The following is an 18444-nucleotide window of genomic DNA, read 5'->3' as shown; positions in this document are numbered from 1 at the left end:
AGATGCTGAGTTTCCGAGTCAAATTAAGACATCACAGCACTGTTGTTAGACAACAAGGCTTATATGATTCGGAAACCCTGTGCGTGAATAGAAAAGGACTAGTCAATCAACTATTTAAAAGAGAACGCAGGCAGAAGATCTTAGGCAACAAATGAGTTGACGGACAGGTTCGACTGAGATCCAGTAAAGAATTATACAGCAAGATGGAACCGTTAACAACAGCAATAGAAAGAGAAGATTGCTGTTTTATGAGCACATCTTCCGTATGAATAATGACCGACTCACAAAGAAAACCTGGAATTTTCTAAAACCAAAGGCATCTAAGTTGATATGGTTCCAAGAGTGTGAGAAAGATCTGAGAGAAGTGGGCATTGCCGAGGATGAAATCAATAACTGGGTTAGTTTCAAAAGGAGGATGAAAAGCTATCAGAGTTTTATGGTGGAGACAGAACCTAGAAGATGGAGAGGCTCTTTACCAGAGGATCGGAAGAAAGCACTGCTCGACGGGCTCAAGACATACTGACAGGATGTCAATGCCGGCAGACGAATAATACACAGACACCGAAAATTAGATTGGTTGTTAACACGCAGTTCATAGAGGATCAATTCGAGAAAAAGAGACGAAAACGTTTTTGGAGGGGAGATTTAGGCAATGTATGCCCCCAAAATGTATATTTTTGTTATTTGATGGCGGAAGCTTTTTAGTATATTCGCCAACTTAGGTGAAATTTTGTCCCTTAAAACAACAAAACTCAAAACTCATGCATTGCTGTTACACCCACCTGTCATTCTTTGCTTTAGTCGTTTTCTGATTTCTGACAGACAAGATGAAGAAACAAGAAAGGCGACATTCCCGCAATGTTCTTTCGGGTAAAGCATGAAAATTGATCTAGAAGACTGTGCATGTACTTATGTATGTTGTGCGATTGCCGAGTAAGTTCTCGTGCTATCTAAAGTAAGGTTACTATAAAATACATTATAATATCCTGCTATTTGTGCGATCTTCTAGAATTTTTAAGAAGATGAAGAAGTCCCATACAGTAAATATATCCCTCAAAAAACAAGAAAAATGCGTAACAAGTGAGGTTACACCTTCTACTTCACCCAATGTAGCTGTTGGGAACTCCATTGCAAGTAATTCCCGCAAAGAGAATAACAACAATTATTTTCTGTCAAAATCTTTAACTCCGAGGTTTAGAAAAAATCGGGTAATGTAACATAAATAGTGATTTAAGGTTATTTAACACTGAATTTCTATCTGCTAGTTGTACTTTTTTTTTGCTATTTTGTTTTACGTCGCACCGACACAGATATGTCTTATGGCGACGATGGGAGAGGAAAGGAATAGGAAGTGGAAGGAAGCGGCCGTGGCCTTAATTAAGGTACAGCCCCGGCATTTGCCTGGTGTGAAAATGGGAAACCACGGAAAACCATCTTCAGGGCTGCCGACAGTGGGGCTCGAACCCACTATCTCCCGATTACTGGATACTGGCCGCATTTAAGCGACTGCAGCTATCGAGCTCGGTGCTAGTTGTAATAAAACAAGTAAGTGTCGTCTCCAACTTCAAGCATTCGTTCTGGAAACATGATTGTCAGAACATGCTGTACCTTTTTTCTCAGGAAGTACTGTAGATATTGCGATGAAATATGTTATAAATGTGTATTCTAGTACGCTGAAGGTTTTCGAGCAAGGATATCTTAAGGAACTGAGGGTTGCCCATTTTACAGTGGATAATACCTCCAAAATAGTCCCAAAAGAGTATATAATAAGATCTCTCAACCATATTTTTCATAAAACAGAAATCTCACACTAAAATGTCCATATATATGTCGTGACTAAAGTTGAGCAAACTCGAGGATTTTTATCATCAGTAGTATCAAAGAAAAAGGTACAGTATATGGCTCTTTATGGATAAAAGATAATTTGTCACCTTGGGCGTAAACGATGTGTTACGAAACAGAAAACTTGGAAAGAGATGCAAGCAGGGGTATTATTTGTAATTTCCAAATTTCATTTATCTAGGTCTAAAAACGTAGTCAGCAGAAATATATAACTGCGCAAGTGTAATTTTGCCTACGTATCCCCTTACGATTCACTAATGACGTTTGTAGTTTTCGAAGAAGTCGGGATACCGGAAATATTTTTGCACAGGAATTATTTTCGTATTGACATAAGGAGGGCAAATTTGGGGATTTTCAAGTACCGCCCGACTGAGCCGGGATTGAACCCGCCAACTTACGCTCAGAAATCCAGCACCTGAGACCACCCAACCCGACACGTCATGGTCTACGGGTTTAGGTTACAATTTCCTGTTTGTTTTGTCTTAGTTCTGTTCCGGAGACTGCCGCAAGTTTCACTCTCGGCTACTCTACGCAGGTTTGCATTGGATTATCACGCCACTCTAAGCCGCCGTAGGGAAATTTTATACAGTGTCTGCTGTCGCTAGTGGAGATTGAACGGGGTCCTCTCAGCCTCGGGAGGTCAACTGGTTCAGTTCCCACCCCTCAGCCATACTTGAAGGGGTTTTCTGTGGTTTTCCACTTCTCCTCCAGACTGAGCCTGGATTGAACACACCAGCTCTTCCTCAGAAAGACAGCACTTGACCGGCTTAGCCACTCAGTCCGGCTTATTATTATTATTATTATTATTATTATTATTTATTATTATTATTATTATTATTATTGTCCATCTCCCTGGATGAATGCTCGGCGTTGAAACCTTCGGTTCTGGGGGTCTCAGGTTCGATTCCCGGCCGAGTCGTGAATTTTAATCGTGTCTGATTAATTCTTCTGGCTCGGGGACTGGATATTTGTGTTTGTCCCAACAGGTTCCTCTTCAAATTCAGACAACACACCACACTCCCAACCACCGCAGAAACACGCAATAGTGATGACATCCCTCCACATAGTTTTAGCGTCATGAAGAGCACCCGCACCAGAAATGTGGGAAAAGTGGTAGAAGATTCTTCTTATTATTATCATCATTATTATTAAATAATAATTCGTTGTACAAATTAATATTATGATTACAAATTGCACTGAATATTCAGCTCGTCTGGTGCAGGTCTTTCCACATGACGTCTATGCACATCTGCATATGGGATCATGATGATGATAATGAGGTAGAGAGAAGGTAAAACTCGGTATTGGCACGTAGCTTACTCCTGTGGGATAACACTGAGTGGTTTGCTCAAGGCTTAACGTCACCATCCAACGGACGAATCACCATCAACATTGTCATATGGCTCCATATGAACACTGTGTATGGGTTTGGAATTGAATCCAGGCTTTTGACGCGCATTCTAATGATTATAAATTGAGTTCCACCATCTCTCCTACCCTGCCAGCCAACAGTCTGATGGTGAAATTTTTTTCTACCAACGGGGCTCAAACCAGCTAACCACAGTGTCAGACCACAGACTGACGATCCTGGCCATCTGGTGAGCATTACACAGAAATTGAATTAATATCCTTTATCAGCAATCCACTTTTATTTGAATTTTCATTCAAAATTACATTTAAAGAAAGAAAGAAAGAAAGAAAGGAATGAACTACGGAAGTGCAGTCGCTTAAGTGCGGCCAGTATCCAGTATTCGGGAGTTAGTAGGTTCGAACCCCACTGCCGGCAGCCCTGAAAATGGTTTTCCGTGGTTTCCCATTTTTACACCAGGCAAATGCTGGGGCTGTACCTTAATTAGGGCCACGGCCGATTTCTTCCCACTCCTAGCCCTTCCCTGTCCCATCGTCGCCATAAGACCTATCTGTGTCGGTGCGACGTAAACCAACTAGGAAAAAAAAAAGAACTACGGAAGTATAAGCAAGAATTCCAGTAGAATTTATTTCCTCTATAAAATGAATTTCATTTCAGTAATATTTGAAATACTGAGCTCGGTAGCTGCAGTCGCTTAAATGCGGCCAGTATCCCGTATTCAGGAGACAGTGAGTTTGAACCCCTCTGTTGGTAACCCTGAAGATGGCTTTCCATGGTTATCCATTTTCACATCAGACGAATGCTGGGGCTGTACCTTAATTAAGGCCACGGCCGCTTCCTTCCCAGTCCTAGCCTTTTCCTGTCCCATCGCCGCCATAAGACCTATCTGTGTCGGTGCGGCGTAAAGCCAAAAGCAAAAATATATATTTGAAATCATTCAGACAGTTATCTCGAAAACACATTTTGAAGAGACGATATTTACGAAAACAGGCAATGAACATAAAATTCTCCTACATACTTCTATTATAACACTAAAATGAAATGTTTACACCAGGTCAAAGCCGAAAACAACACTGAAAAGTTCTCTATAAACCGTGCAAGTGGTTAGAAGGACGTAAACGTAATAAATACCATAATATTTAAAAGATGGGAGAGTACTTTCAACCTACAGTATCGAAATCAGTGACACACTGTTAGTTGCTGACATACCTGACTATGTTGAGCTCTTCTACGTTATGGTAGCAGTGTGCTCTGAAGCTGCCCTGGCTAAATATAAGATGAGAGTATTTGATGCTCAGCTGGAAGCAGATTGGTGGGTGGTCATTTTGTGGGGCAACCTTGGGATGAAAATATATTCATGGCTGCGGGCTTAATGAATTTGTATTGTGCCCGGTGGGGACAGTGTGAATATCTGAAGACTAAATCACAGCCACTGCTTCAGTCTGTAGTCTCTAAGACCACACATTCTTTTTTTTCCAAAATTGTCTTCTTCAGTGCACCATTTCTTACAATCCCAGAAAAATTTCCTGCGTTATGAAATTAATGAAATCAAGAAATTAAAAGAATAATATAAGACGTGGCTATTCATGCACTTTAAGTGATGGCATACAACATAAGACTTACGACATTCATGTATTTCCCTTCTAAATCAATAAAATCAATCAATCAAACAATCAACCAATCAATCAATCAACATTGATCAGCGTTTAGGGCAGTCGCTCAGGTGGCAGATTCCATATGTGTTGTTTTCGTAGCCTTTTCTTAAATGATTGCAAAGAATTCGCAAATTTATTGAACAGCTCCCTTGGTAAATTATTCCACTTCCTAACGCCTCTTCTTATAAACGAATATTTTCCCCAATTTGCCCTCTTGAATTCCAACATTAACTTCATATTGTGATCTTTCCTACTTTTAAAAACACCACTGAAACGTATTCGGCTACTATTGCCTTGTCTCCGCTGACAGCTCGGAACATACCACTTAGTCGAGCAGCTCGTGTCTTTTCTCCCAAGTCTTCCCAGCTCAAACTTTGCAACAAATTTTAACGCTACTCTTTTGTCAGAAATCACCCAGAACCAATCGAGCTGCTTTCCTTTGGATTTTTTTCCACTTCTCGAATCAATTAATCCTGGTGAGGATCCCATACACTGGAACCAATACTCTAATTGGGGTCTTACCAGAGACTTATATGCCCTACCCTTTATTTGCAATGTGATTACACCAACAAAGATCTTTCCTTATATTAACACCTATGTACTTCCACAAGGAACTTTCAACCCATCAACGCAATGATTAAAACTGAGAGGAATTTTCTTAGTAGGCCTAGTGAAACCCACAAACTGACTTTTAACCCCGTTTATCGTCGTACCATTGCCTGCTGTCCATTTCACAACGTTGTCGAGGTCTTTTTACAGTTGCTCACAAACTTGTAAATTATTTATTACTCTACACAGAATAGCATCATCCGCAAAAAGCTTTATCTCTGATGCCAGTCCTTTACTCATATCATTTGTATATATAAGAAAACATAAAAGTCAAACTTCTGTTCCTTTGTTCAATTAAACGTCTTTCCTCGACCCATTGAAGGATGAACGTGAATATATTTTTAGCACTTCCAAAGTATTGTAATTTTTTTTCTCTCAAGGATGAATAATGACGTACGACGAAAACGTGGTATTGTTACACATCAATTCTAGACAATTATCCGACAGTTACTGTGTATTCTCTTTATCAGATCACAAGATAATTCTGTAATCCTCTAGATCTGAACACCTCCTGTCCTTATACACTTCCCTGGAAATGCAGTCATCAGAACTAAACAACAACCTTAATGCATTATCCTGTAGGAGTGTGTAAATACGTCATGGAAACATACATTCATTCAGTGCGGCACGGTAAGGTTCATTTTCCTTTACACATAAACATGGGAAAATGAACACAATGAAAATTCGTCACTGTTCGAGCAAAAGGTCATATCTCAAATGCTCTTCCTATCCATTATATTCCTTAAGACTGGTGACGCCTCCCAGTCACATATGCATATTTAGTCCATCAGGGATTCATTGTGTTCATTTTCCTATGCTAACGTGTAAAGGAAAATGAACCTTAAGTATATTATACTGTAGGAGTGCGTAAATAAGACATTCAAACATAAGTTCCTAGAGTGCGGTACGGTAAGGTTCATTTTCCTCTACACGTAAGCATTGTTCTGATGGACTAAATATCCATATGTGGCTGGGAAGCGTGACCAGTCTTAAGGAAAATAATGGTAGGAAGAGCATTGTGGGCTATGAGGTTTTGCTCGCGTAGTCACGATATATAAAGTGTCGTTTTACAGTCCTAACCATGGGCGCCTGCAAGGGGGGCAAGGGGGGGCGCTTGCCCCCCCCCTGGAATTCTAAAAAGTTGATGTTCAATTGTTTAATATCATATCAGATTATTTCATAAACTGAACTTACTGACAGTCATCTAGCATCTGTTATATTCGCAAATTTCTGTAAACAATTTAATGTTGCTGATGTTATATTGGTATTTATATTCAAGAAAATTGTTAATGTGCCCCCCCCCCCCCCCCCTTGGAAAAGATCCTGCGGGCGCCCATGGTCCTAACTATTGGGTAGACTCTAAGCAGTTTGTCATATAAACAGAGATTGTAACATAGTCATATTCACTTATTCAGTTCATATTTTATGCCACATATTCAATAAGTAATAACATTTACTTTAAGCTAGTTTATAGATTATGCATTGTTACATTTTCTATTATTGTTTATTCCTTATTTAATCCATATGTTTTTTTCATGAATTGTAAATAACAACCTTGACATTTTTATTTAATACGGTAAGAATCTTAAAAAAATGTATTTTCTTCGCTACTTTATGAAGACAATTTTATTCATTACATATTTTATTCGTATTGGTGCTAGGAATACTTACCGTCTATTTTTCAAGGCAATATGGGAATGGATCAACTAGGTGTTTCGCCGGAAAAGTGATATCTCTTTCCACAATGTTACAGTTATGAAGATTTGTACTTTATTCCTTTGAGGATGAACAGTTTAGGAGCTCTCACATAAACTCGCTGTACAGAAATTCAGATTTAGAAAGTTTCCTTATCCAAGATGAGGAATTGTTCAAATTTAAATGTATGATTTCTTCTGTATGCATTACTTTGGAGGTTTTAAGAATATTTAAACAAATTCTGCGTACTTTCATTAGATGTTGAACAATGTTTTGTGAAGTACTTTCTAAAAGACAAACATTAGAAGAAAGTATAATTCATAGAATCAAATGTGAATATAATTTGTTAATGTTAATTAAATCTTCTTGGAGGCGGAGGATTCGATGAGATTGCTGCAAGGACGTAGAGTTAGAAAGTAGATTATCTCCACCAGACTCAAGATGCTGAAACCGAGGAAGAGTCCGAGCAGACCACCACAGTTAGCTGTAAATAGAAATACAATAACGATGCTATGAATGTAATAACCATGCTCCAGTTGTTAAAAGTACAGGCGATTCAATAAGAGATGAACAAGAGATGGAATAAGTGAGGTCTGCAGAGTTCGATTGCAGTGGTATGGCCCTAACAGGTAGGAGTGATGCTGACTTACAATACGTTGTATCCTAATACGAAACAATTCATAAAATTAGTGGTCAATGTATGAAAACAGTTTACTGAAACAAAAGAACATTCAGAATGATTATCATTCTTACATTCTGTGCAGTACTGTGCAGTACTGTGGCTAGTTAAAGATAGGAGCTACATCGAAACAGATCAACAGTTGATCGCCTGTCCGACTCGTTGGCTGAACGGTCAGCGTACTGGCCTTCGGTTCAGAGGGTCCCGGGTTCGATTCCCGGCCGGGTCGGGGATTTTAACCTTAATTGGTTAATTCCAATGGCACAGGGTCTGGGTGTATGTGTTGTCATCATCATCATTTCATCCCCATCAAGACGCGCAGGTCGCCTAAGGGAGTCAAATAGAAAGACCTGCACCTGGCAAGCCGAACCCGTCCTGGGATATCCCGGCACTAAAAGCCATACGACATTTCATTTCAGTTGATGGCCTAGGTCAGTTATGCCTTCGCAATAGTAGTTCTGTTACACATAACGTAAACAAAACATATATATGTACATTTTCTCCATTACTCGGAAAAACATAGAATCATGAATATGTTTTGGGGCTTAAATGACGAGAGAGCGAGTTCAGATTATTTGGTGGGTTCGAATACCACTGTCGGCAGCCCTGAAGATGGTTTTCCGTGGTTTCCCATTTTCACACCAGGCAAATGCTGGGATGTACCTTAATTAAGGCCGTTTCCTTCCCATTCCCATTCCTTTCCTATTCCATCGTCGCCATAAGACCTATCTATGTCGGTGCGACGTAAAGCAAATTGCAAAAAAAAAAAAAAAAAAGAAGATTATTTGATTGTTCCCCGCTTAGTAGCTTCTTACGACAAGCAGGGTTACAGATAATGAATGCATCGTTTCAATCCATCCATAGGGAAGATAAAATGTTCCGATAAATCGAAAGAAATACTGTAAATCATGCTCTGTTCCTTTCGCAGTCTTCAGAATTCATGTTTTCCCTTTAAAAATTATTCACATTGGCTTTGTTTTCAGTCTCTCTTTATACCTAAATAGGCCCAACGTCAATATCTTCCAAAATATGCCTTTCCGTCCACCGAAATGGCGTCGTTTGCTTACTCTCGGCTTACGCTATTTCCAGATAGAACCCCCAGTCAAAAAGCACCCATGTTTAAAAAAACCGGAAAGGGTAACAAGTAAATGAATAAATTTCTTAGTTCACGACCGGAGGGAAGCAAGTTAATGTGAGCAAGCACGCAGATAAGAAATGTATAACAGATCTGACTTTTAATGGAGAAAGGTCAGTAATTTTAATTGATTAAATGACCGTGAAAGACGTAAAAGAATTAAAAATGAAGCTGTACTTAGCAATGTCGACTCGGTTAATGTAACTTTATGTTAACCACCAAAATATAACAATCCATGCCTAATGGTTAGCATGCTGGCCTTAGGTACGAGGGCCCACGGGTTCGATTCCTGGGCGGGTCAGGGATTTTAACCTTAATTAGGTAATTCCTATAGCTCGGGGACTGGGTGTTTGTGCCGTCTTCAACATTAGGATTCATCTTAGGGCCTCATTCCCACACACGGGCAGGTCGTCTATAAGGCGTCTAATCGACAGAACTGTGGCAGGCCTATCCGGAGGCCATATGCCATTATTATTATTATTATTATTATTATTATTATTATTATTATTATTATTATTATTATTATTATATTACAATCCTAGAACACCTATAAAAACGCATTGTTAAACAAAAAATAAGAGATAAAATAAAAAAGGATAATAAATGATGAATATGATGATGATGTTTGTTGTTTAAAGGGGCCTAACATCGAGGTCATCGGCCCCTAATGTACAAAATGAAAGAACAAAAATGTCAAATTCATCCACTGACAAAAAAAAATAATGTCATGATGAATGAATGTATGGACATGAACCTAACAAAAAAAAAGGAAACAAACAACCAAAATACAGTGGATCAGACTCAAAGATCATACATAATTGATTACTGACCAAGGGACCACTCATAAAGCACGATGATGCTTGATGTTGAAAGGGGTGCAAAATCCATGTCTAAGGCCGCACAGAATGGTACATGTCGCGAGTAAAGTAGAACCATGGTATTGGCATGTTGGGGTACTAATCAAAAGTAGCGAAACTCACGGTGTTCCACACAAGACGGTACTACTCACAAGTATTGTACTTCGTACAGGTAACGCAGACCTATGGTGTTTCGCACACAATGACGCCACTTACATCCAACGCAAACCGATGAGTTTCCTCACCTAGGTGTACTAGTCACGGGTGCTGGTTCCAAGGGCCTCGTGGTGTTCCTCACATAGTGAGTACTAATCACAGGCAACGCAGACCCACGGTGTCGCTCATATTGTGGTACAACTCACAGGCTACGCCCAGACCCGCGGTGTTGCCCACATGGGTACAACCCACGGGTACTGGAATCCACCCGGCCAGGCTTTTTACTGCAACGAATCACAAACCTATTTCGTACCAAGTTAGTCATACTACTCGCAAGTACATGCAACCCATGGTGTTCCCCGCATGATGGTACGAATCAAGAGTAGTTTCATGGTTCTAATTCATTCGTCCCTTGGTCGCCCCTTTCAGTCGCCTCTTACGACAGGCAGGGGATACCCTGGGTGAATTCTTCGTCTGCCTCCCCCACCCACAGGGGGTGTGTGTTTGGTCCGCGAGAGGTATTTTATTTCCCTCAAGTCCGCCGGCAAGCCGGTTAGGACACCCTTATCAGCCACCTGGGACGCGCCACGTGGGAGTATCACCTCTCCCCCTGCTACGCCTGCGTAGCAGGTTCGTGGAGGATAAAGTATAACGATGGCGTATTTCTAATACCACATATCTGGCAATGCTATTCTTATCCATTATTTTCCTGAAGACTAGTCACGCCTTCCACGACATATGGATATGCAGTTCATCAGAACAATGTTCGTTGTGTTAATTTCATACGCAAATTTGAAACTCTGCCCTTTTTCACTGTCTCTTCCACGAGGTTTATTTGTTCAGCTGCTGTTCCAGTGTTTTGTGAAAATATTGGTAAGTCGGCTGCAAACTCTAGACAATTCAGTTTGATGTTTAACTTTTTATACCCTAATCATTTATTGAAATCCTTTAACTGGAAGCATAAGCTTGCATTCTCCTATTACATTTTCCAAAATGCAATGAAGGAACATTGGAGAAAGGCCATCACGTTGCCGTACTCCAGTTTTGATTTCGAATTGTTCCGGAACCTTACCATGCAATTGTACTTTGGACTTTCTGTTAATGATTCTTTAATTATTGTCAACGTTTTTATTTTTATCTGCGTCAAATTATTCGCGATAATTGAATATTGTTTCTTTGTCCACGGAGCCATACGATTTCTTGAAGTCTAGAATGGTTATGACAAGATTTTTGCTTCTAAGACTGCATCAAGCCCACCGGGCGAGTTGGCCATGCGGTTAGGGCTACGTAGCTGTGAGCTTGCATCCGGGAGATAATGGGTTCGAACCCCAGTGTCGGCAGTCCTGAAGATGGTTTTCCGTGGTTTCCCATGTTCACACCAGGCAAATTCTGGGGCTGTACCTTAATTAAGGCCACGGCCGCTTCCTTCCCTCTCCTAGACCTTTCCTGTCCCATTGTTGCAATAAGACCTATCTGTGTCGGTGCGACGTAAAGCCAATTGTAAAAAAAAAAATGTATTAAGCCTAACTGATGATCAGGTTTAGATTCAACGTTTGTTCTACTTAGGACCAGCTCTTCCTAAATCCTCCTTGATATTCATCGAGCTAATGGTCCACTTTTTGGAGAGCTTTGCATAGGATTTTGAACGCAACAGCCAATAACGTCCTTCCTCTGTATTATTATTATTATTATTATTATTATTATTATTATTATTATTATTATTATTATTATTATTATTATTATTTGAACGTTCTAGACCGGATCGTTGGCTGAACTGTCAGCGTCATGGCCTTCTGTCCAGTTGGCTCCAAGTTCGATTCCCGACCTGTTGGGAGATTCTAGTCTCTTCTCGGAGATTGAGTGTTTGTGTTTATCCCAGTACACTCCCCTTCACACAACATACAACACACCACACTACCAGCCACCACAAAAACACACAGTTATGACTCCGCAAAAGGTTGGCTTCAGGAAGGGCATCCGGCCTTGAACCAGGACCAGATCCTCATCGATGGCTTTCTTTTAAAACCTCGTATGTCCAAATGTTCTTCCTACCCATTGTATTCCTTAAAGACTGGTCATACCTCCCGGTCGTATATTTATATGCAGTCCATCCAAATAATGTTTGCTGTGTTCATTTTCCTATGCGAATGTGTAAAGGAAAATGGACCTTACCGTACCGTATTGTAGGGATGTTGTTTGCATAGCGAATACACACACTCCTACAGTGTAATGAATTGAAGGTTCAATTCTGATGGACTGCATATAAATATGTGATCCGGAGGCGTGATCAGTCTTAAGGAATATAATGGGTAGGAAGAAGATTGGGACTTACGAGGTTCTTAAATAAAGCCATCGTCACGTGTGATATAGCTGACACCCTCGACCCCTGTCAGGATAGAGGAAATGGGTAAGAAAGAAGAAGAATTCGAACACTGTAATTCTGACCAGCATTCCACAAACTGTAAGAATTTACTATGGTATTATATTAAGGGAGCCCTTCATTGATGTCATCTACCCCGAACTATAAAGTAATGGCGGTATCTTCCTCCACATTACCGTTAAGGCAAACATCTTAAGTTGCCTATTTAAATTCCCTTCTAAATTTACGATAGTGTTGACTTACCAACGAAATCTGCTGCCCCGTACAGTTCTCCCCGCTTGCTTGATATGATCTCCGTATCCTGGAATGCAACTGCCAGTGAACCAGGTATCTTACTGAAACAAGTATAATGACCAATGTATTGCCGTTTGCTAGCTATTGCCCTTAAACATCTATGCAAATATTATAATGATAGACAGTTTATGAGGTTGTATGTGGAGTCTAATCTCCGGAACAACTGAAACAATTTCAGGAGTTTTTTCATCATTAGAAAACTTACTTTTCCAGATTATTTTAGACTATACAGTGGAACCTCGGATTGCGAGTAACTTGGTCTACGAGTGTTTTGCAAGACGAGCAAATATATTAAATAAATTGTAACTTGATAAGCGAGTGAGGTTTCGCAATACGAGCGTCACGTGTACGTACGTTTCCGCCTCCCCTGTGCCTTCGTTTTCCCCTCCCCCTGCCACTCTCTTTCCTGGGAAAGTGTGTGTAATCATTTCCCGCGCTGGACTTCAGTTGGCGTGCCTCGCTCGCATAGTCAACACCGTACGAGTGCACATGTTTTGTTTCTGTCATTAGTGATACAACTGTTCCGCAACGATGGGCCCTGTGAACGAAAAGAAGGCTAGAAAGGAATTCGGTAGGACGAAGGAGATGATTACAATGGAATTTAAGAAGGAAATGATCGAAAAACACGAACGAGGTATGCGAGTGGCTGATATCGCGAGATTTTATAACAAGTCTACGTCTGCAACAGGAGGAGGTTATGGAGATCTCGTCCGAGGATGAGGAGGAGGAAAAGTCAATGGAATCTCTCACTTCAACTGAGATTCCCTCACACCAACAATGATTCTATTGTAAGGTAAAGTGCAGTTTAATTGTTTTACGTTATATTTTGTTTTAGAAATGTTATGCGAATAAATGTTTTTGTGGGCTTGTGTTGTGGACGAATCATCCGAGTTTCAATAGTTTCTTATGGAAAAATTTGCTTTGATATACGAGCGATTTGGATTACGAGCATGTTGCCGGAACGAATTATGCTCGCAATCCAATGTTCCACTGTATATTATTATGCTAGCTTATGTGAGGTGAAAAAAAGATAACAAATTGCTGCAAGTCGACAATATTCCGTATTCAGAACTTTTAAAAGTGAATGCGCTGAGAGAGAGAGAGGGAGAGAGGGAAAGAATCCTCGAAGGAGACCTGTCAAGGGTTACCATGAGGTATAGTACAGTAATTATTTTAAAAGTAAAACAATCATTCATAAACATTTTTGTTAACGACAAATGGGGAATTTATATTAGCTACTTCACGGAGGAAGTGCTTTATTTTATTTTTCAATGGAACCGTACAGGTGATGGTGTGCAACGTATAGGGAGTCCCTTTAAACAGTTAGAAACAGTTAGGGCTATAATCTTCTATTTTAGGAGCGTTTATACCGAGCGAGTTGACCGTACGGTTAGGGTCGCGTAGATGTGAGCTTGCATTCGGGAGATGCTGCATTCGAATCCCACCATCAGCAGCCCTGAATATATTTTTGCGTGGTTTCCCATTTTCACACCAGGCTCTACTTTAATTAATGCCACGGCCACTTCCTTTCCAATCCTAGCTCTTTCTCATTCTTGCGTCACCGAAAACCTTCGATATGTTAGTGCGACGTTAAACCATTAGTAAAAAAAAACTAAGAAACCGCATTTTCCTTGAAGAGTTTGGAAACAATTACTGATAATTTTGGAACAGTTCCACAAGCACCAGGCAGAAGTCCTATGACTAGGGCCTACTCATCTCTTCAATTTATAGTTTTTTAAAATAATATTTGAAGCATGGTTCATAGTGTCTTTTCTTTTCGACATTGACCTCTTCGTCTTACGGGCTGTCTCTTTAAGATCTTATTTTTCTTCTTTCTGTCTATATCTGTTTCATCGAACAAGACTAACTCTGATACTCAGACCTTAACCGACCTATCGAAAGTGTCCATAATGGCGGCAGCTGGAGTGCTAGCATGCGTTTGTTTTGATTTGTGTAAGTAGTGTTGTTACCAAACATTTACGGAAATTTGAATAGTATTAATTTATAGTCTTAAGAAGGTTATAGATTCTCTTTCAGTGTCGTAAGAAACTGTTTATTCTCAACGAGCTTATTTATTTCCAACAATATCGGTGGTGATTAGGTTAATGTTGATTCTCGTGTTATTCTCTGAAAGTATTTCCTTTATTTTTATTTTCCTGTGCAATATGTTCATAGTTTAATGTGCTGTGTGCATGAATGTAAGTAAGAGGTAGGGCAGAAGCTTCAGAAGCTTCAATGTGCCCGTTTCCAAAAGACCTATTATTAAGACAAAATTGGGTTAAGAGCATTCGTAAGGAAAACTTCGAACCGAATGATAGGCCTAATGATGTTGTGTGTATTAATAATTTTATCATTTTTGAAATCAAATGTGGGCCGATGACCTTCGATGTTAGGCCCCTTCAAACAACAAGCATCATCATCATCAGAAATCAAATGTATTGTTAAGGAAGATATTATATACCCATAGACGGTTGTGATCTAATTCTGGTGCCGCGCAAACTTCCGAAGTTAAAACTAATTATGCCTATCCTAGCATTTGCCCTATCAGTCCCGGGAAGAGCCGACAAATTACGACCAAGATTTGTGATTTAGGAACTAAATTAATCTTAAACGGTGGTGCAAGAATGACGTAATTAATTTTCAACGTTTTACAATGAGCGTGCGTAAACTAATCCTAACCCCAATTCCCGTGAGTGAACATAACGATTATGTTCTTTTTTATATATAAAATAAATTGTGCCAACAATTCTGGTGAGTTTTAAGGTGACGAGTGCTTTAGATGGTCAAGTGTATCATACAAATATCGCTTGTACCTACTCAACAATACAGGTGGATTTTGGAGGGTTGAAATTTAGTTGGAGAAATTTATTTGCATGTTTTACATAATGAGCTGTGGTTAATGGTGGTGTTGCATAGTATTTCATGTAAAGTTAATAATGTTCTTTGTTGACATCTATATATCTTATTTGCTGACCGGAGTTTAATAAGTGAACTATTTTTATACTCTGTGTCTGTTTCAACCTCACGTTGATACACTAATTCTCCCTTCGTTATATTCCCCTCTGAAATTACATTTAGACTTACAGTACGCGATGCCGCTACTTTTGGTGTTTAATTATTCACATATTGAGTTAGTGAGTTGCATTTCATGTGATCTTGTGATCTTTTCTTTAGGTGACTCGAAATAAACATATTGCCCACCGATGTCCGCCATATCTTTTCTGGATTACGGTCTGATGTAATTGTAGTTGGTCTTGCTCAGACCTTAATGCTACTCTCGATCGTTCAAAGATGGCGAATCGAGTAGCCGGACGTGTTGGAAATGTGGGTTTGTTTTTGTTTGTTGTTATCGTATGCAGTCGGTGTCATTTCATGAAAGTTGGCGATAAATGTTGGTTTCTTTGCAGGATATAAGTGTGCGAATGTATTTATATGAGTCAGTGGACACTTGGGATCTGTAATGTGCGCAGTAATGTGAGAATGGTGCTTATTTTGATCGTGTTGTGAACAAGGTTTGAGTCTAACATTACAAGTTCAGTCCATCTCACGCAGCGTTAGTACCATGGTTACCGCTTGCATCGGCAATATCTACGCGCGGTATGACTGTCCTATGTTTATTTCTCGCAGACGACTCGCCGATGACGAAGCACAAAGCTGCCAACCACTGTACTTAGGAACTAGTCCATCTGTTATTTGGTTATGGTACTGAGCCCTGTACCACAATTACCTTTCTTTTCACATGTTAGGGTACTTTGCCCTGGGCCACAATTACCTTTCTTTTCACATTACTACACCACGGCATTCTATGTGGGTTACTGGTCAGGAAATGATACGATTGATAGCAGCAAAGCCTACTACGTCTTTCTTCGTACATAGCGCCTCCACATCTAGGCAGCAGTGCATCTGTCCATTGTTGATACAGAAAACATATCTAATTGTATTGACATGGCATCGTGCCATGGATGCGTTATTAATGTTGCCAGTTTTTCATCTAATTACAATAACAACTTTAATGATTCAGTTCAATTGTATGTACGTCACAATTTGATTTCAATGTGAAAGGTGAGGCCGTGACGTTAAATTATTAGTGAATGAGAAGTTCAATCGTGTTGTTTTTTCATGTCGTCGCCGAGTACAAGGAGGTCGGGAATGTGGTTGGTATGCCAGTGCTAGAAAACATACTTTTTTGTATGGTTTGTAGTGTTTAGAATCGTAATTACTGCATCGAAACGTCTCAACTATTTCAACATGTTCTTATATAATCGTGGCTGGCGGTGGCACGAATGGACTCTGCCATCGCCTGAAGATTTTTCCTATGAAATGTCGCTGCCATACTTCAAGATAGGCAGATATTGTTACTCTTATTTGTTTCATATGGTTATTCTTTTTTTTATATTGCTTCACTCTTAGATCTTTCCATCGGGTAAGTTGGTCATAACTTCTGCCTGTATTGAATATGGGAACGACATTTCATTGGACTAGCAGTGTCCATTCGCCCACCGTCAGCCATGATTACTATGTTATAAACTTGCGTGAGTAAGGCTGAACTTTTACCGAGTCTTACTATGCTAATGCCTCTCATAAAACTACTCTTAAGTTTTCTGCGGAATAAAACATTAAAGATAAATGGATTAGGAATATACACCGTGATTATTTTGAAGTCGATTATAAAACTGAAGTGTGCATATATTATTTTGAAAATAAGTCTGAGGTTAAAGAAGACTTTTCTCGAATTCCAAACGGTGAACCTATTCGTGTAACTCAAAAATATTAATTTAGATAGAATATAATTGATATTGTGATATTCCGTCAGTGTCTATGTGCTTTAAAGAGTCGAGTGATTTAGATGCAAGTGCATTTTACAATAATCTGTGCTTGCCTGCGGAAATATTTGGTTGGATCTTGGAGTATAACAAAACTTATACTATATGTACGACAGATGGAGCAATCTGTATAATGTTACACAGAAGAAATATTGACTTGGAGGGCTTAGCTGGGTTTGTAAAGCAGGGTTTTACTCTACCAACACCTTTTGATTCGTGCTGTGTATATCCGTTATGAAGCAGACTACACCAATCTGAAGCTCGTCCATGTGGTTAACTATCAGTGTTTAGAGTCAATAGAGATTTTGCGCTCATGTTCTTCAATGGGTAGAAACCTATTATATCTTTAGTGTCCGAACGTTTCATTACTAAGGTTACCTTCATTGTGTGAAATGTTGCTATGCCATTAGTCAACATTATGTTAGAATTGGGTTAACATAATCTTTTCGTGTGTATATACTTTGGCTGAGTGGCTCAGACGGTTAAGGCTCTAGCCTTCTGACCCCAAGGTGGCAGGTTAGATCCTGGCTCAGTACGGTGGTATTTGAAGGTGCTCAAATACATCAGCCTCGTGCCGGTAGATTTACTGACACGTAAACGAACTACTGCAGGACTAAATTTCGACACTTCGACGTCTCCGAAAACCGTAAAAATGTAGTTAGTGGAACGTAAAGCCAATAACATTATTATTTCGGGTGTAGGCCTACTTCCCTTTCATTGGGTGCTGAATATACGAAATTGTCCACGACTTCAAAACTAAGGCAAAAAATTATGTTTCATGACTCTCATAAGAGCGAATAAATTGAGAAATCTCACACCTTAATTTATTTTGAAACATTCAAAGTGGAGTTATAAATAGCATTTTAACAGTTTTATCATGTATTTTCATCTATCCATCGAAGTAAAATACAAGAGATACGTGATTTGACAAAATGAAATTTCTAAATAAT

General features: G+C 39.6%; 1 protein-coding gene across 1 annotated transcript in view; it reads right to left on the bottom strand.

Moving 5' to 3' along the window:
• Positions 1-7232: 7232 nt before the first annotated feature.
• The window catches only part of LOC136874558 (pickpocket protein 28), a 64337-nt gene continuing 53125 nt past the window's right edge, over positions 7233-18444 (bottom strand). The window contains exons 8-9 of the mRNA XM_068227847.1: positions 12621-12712; positions 7233-7654 (exon numbers count right to left, since the gene is read on the bottom strand). Of these exons, the coding sequence (XP_068083948.1) occupies positions 7527-7654; positions 12621-12712 (220 nt within the window). The 3' untranslated portion in view covers positions 7233-7526. The remainder of the gene's footprint in view (positions 7655-12620; positions 12713-18444) is intronic.

Source organism: Anabrus simplex, chromosome 5 (assembly GCF_040414725.1).
Source record: "Anabrus simplex isolate iqAnaSimp1 chromosome 5, ASM4041472v1, whole genome shotgun sequence".
NCBI lineage: Eukaryota > Metazoa > Arthropoda > Insecta > Orthoptera > Tettigoniidae > Anabrus > Anabrus simplex.
This window is presented reverse-complemented; position numbering and strand designations above follow the sequence as displayed.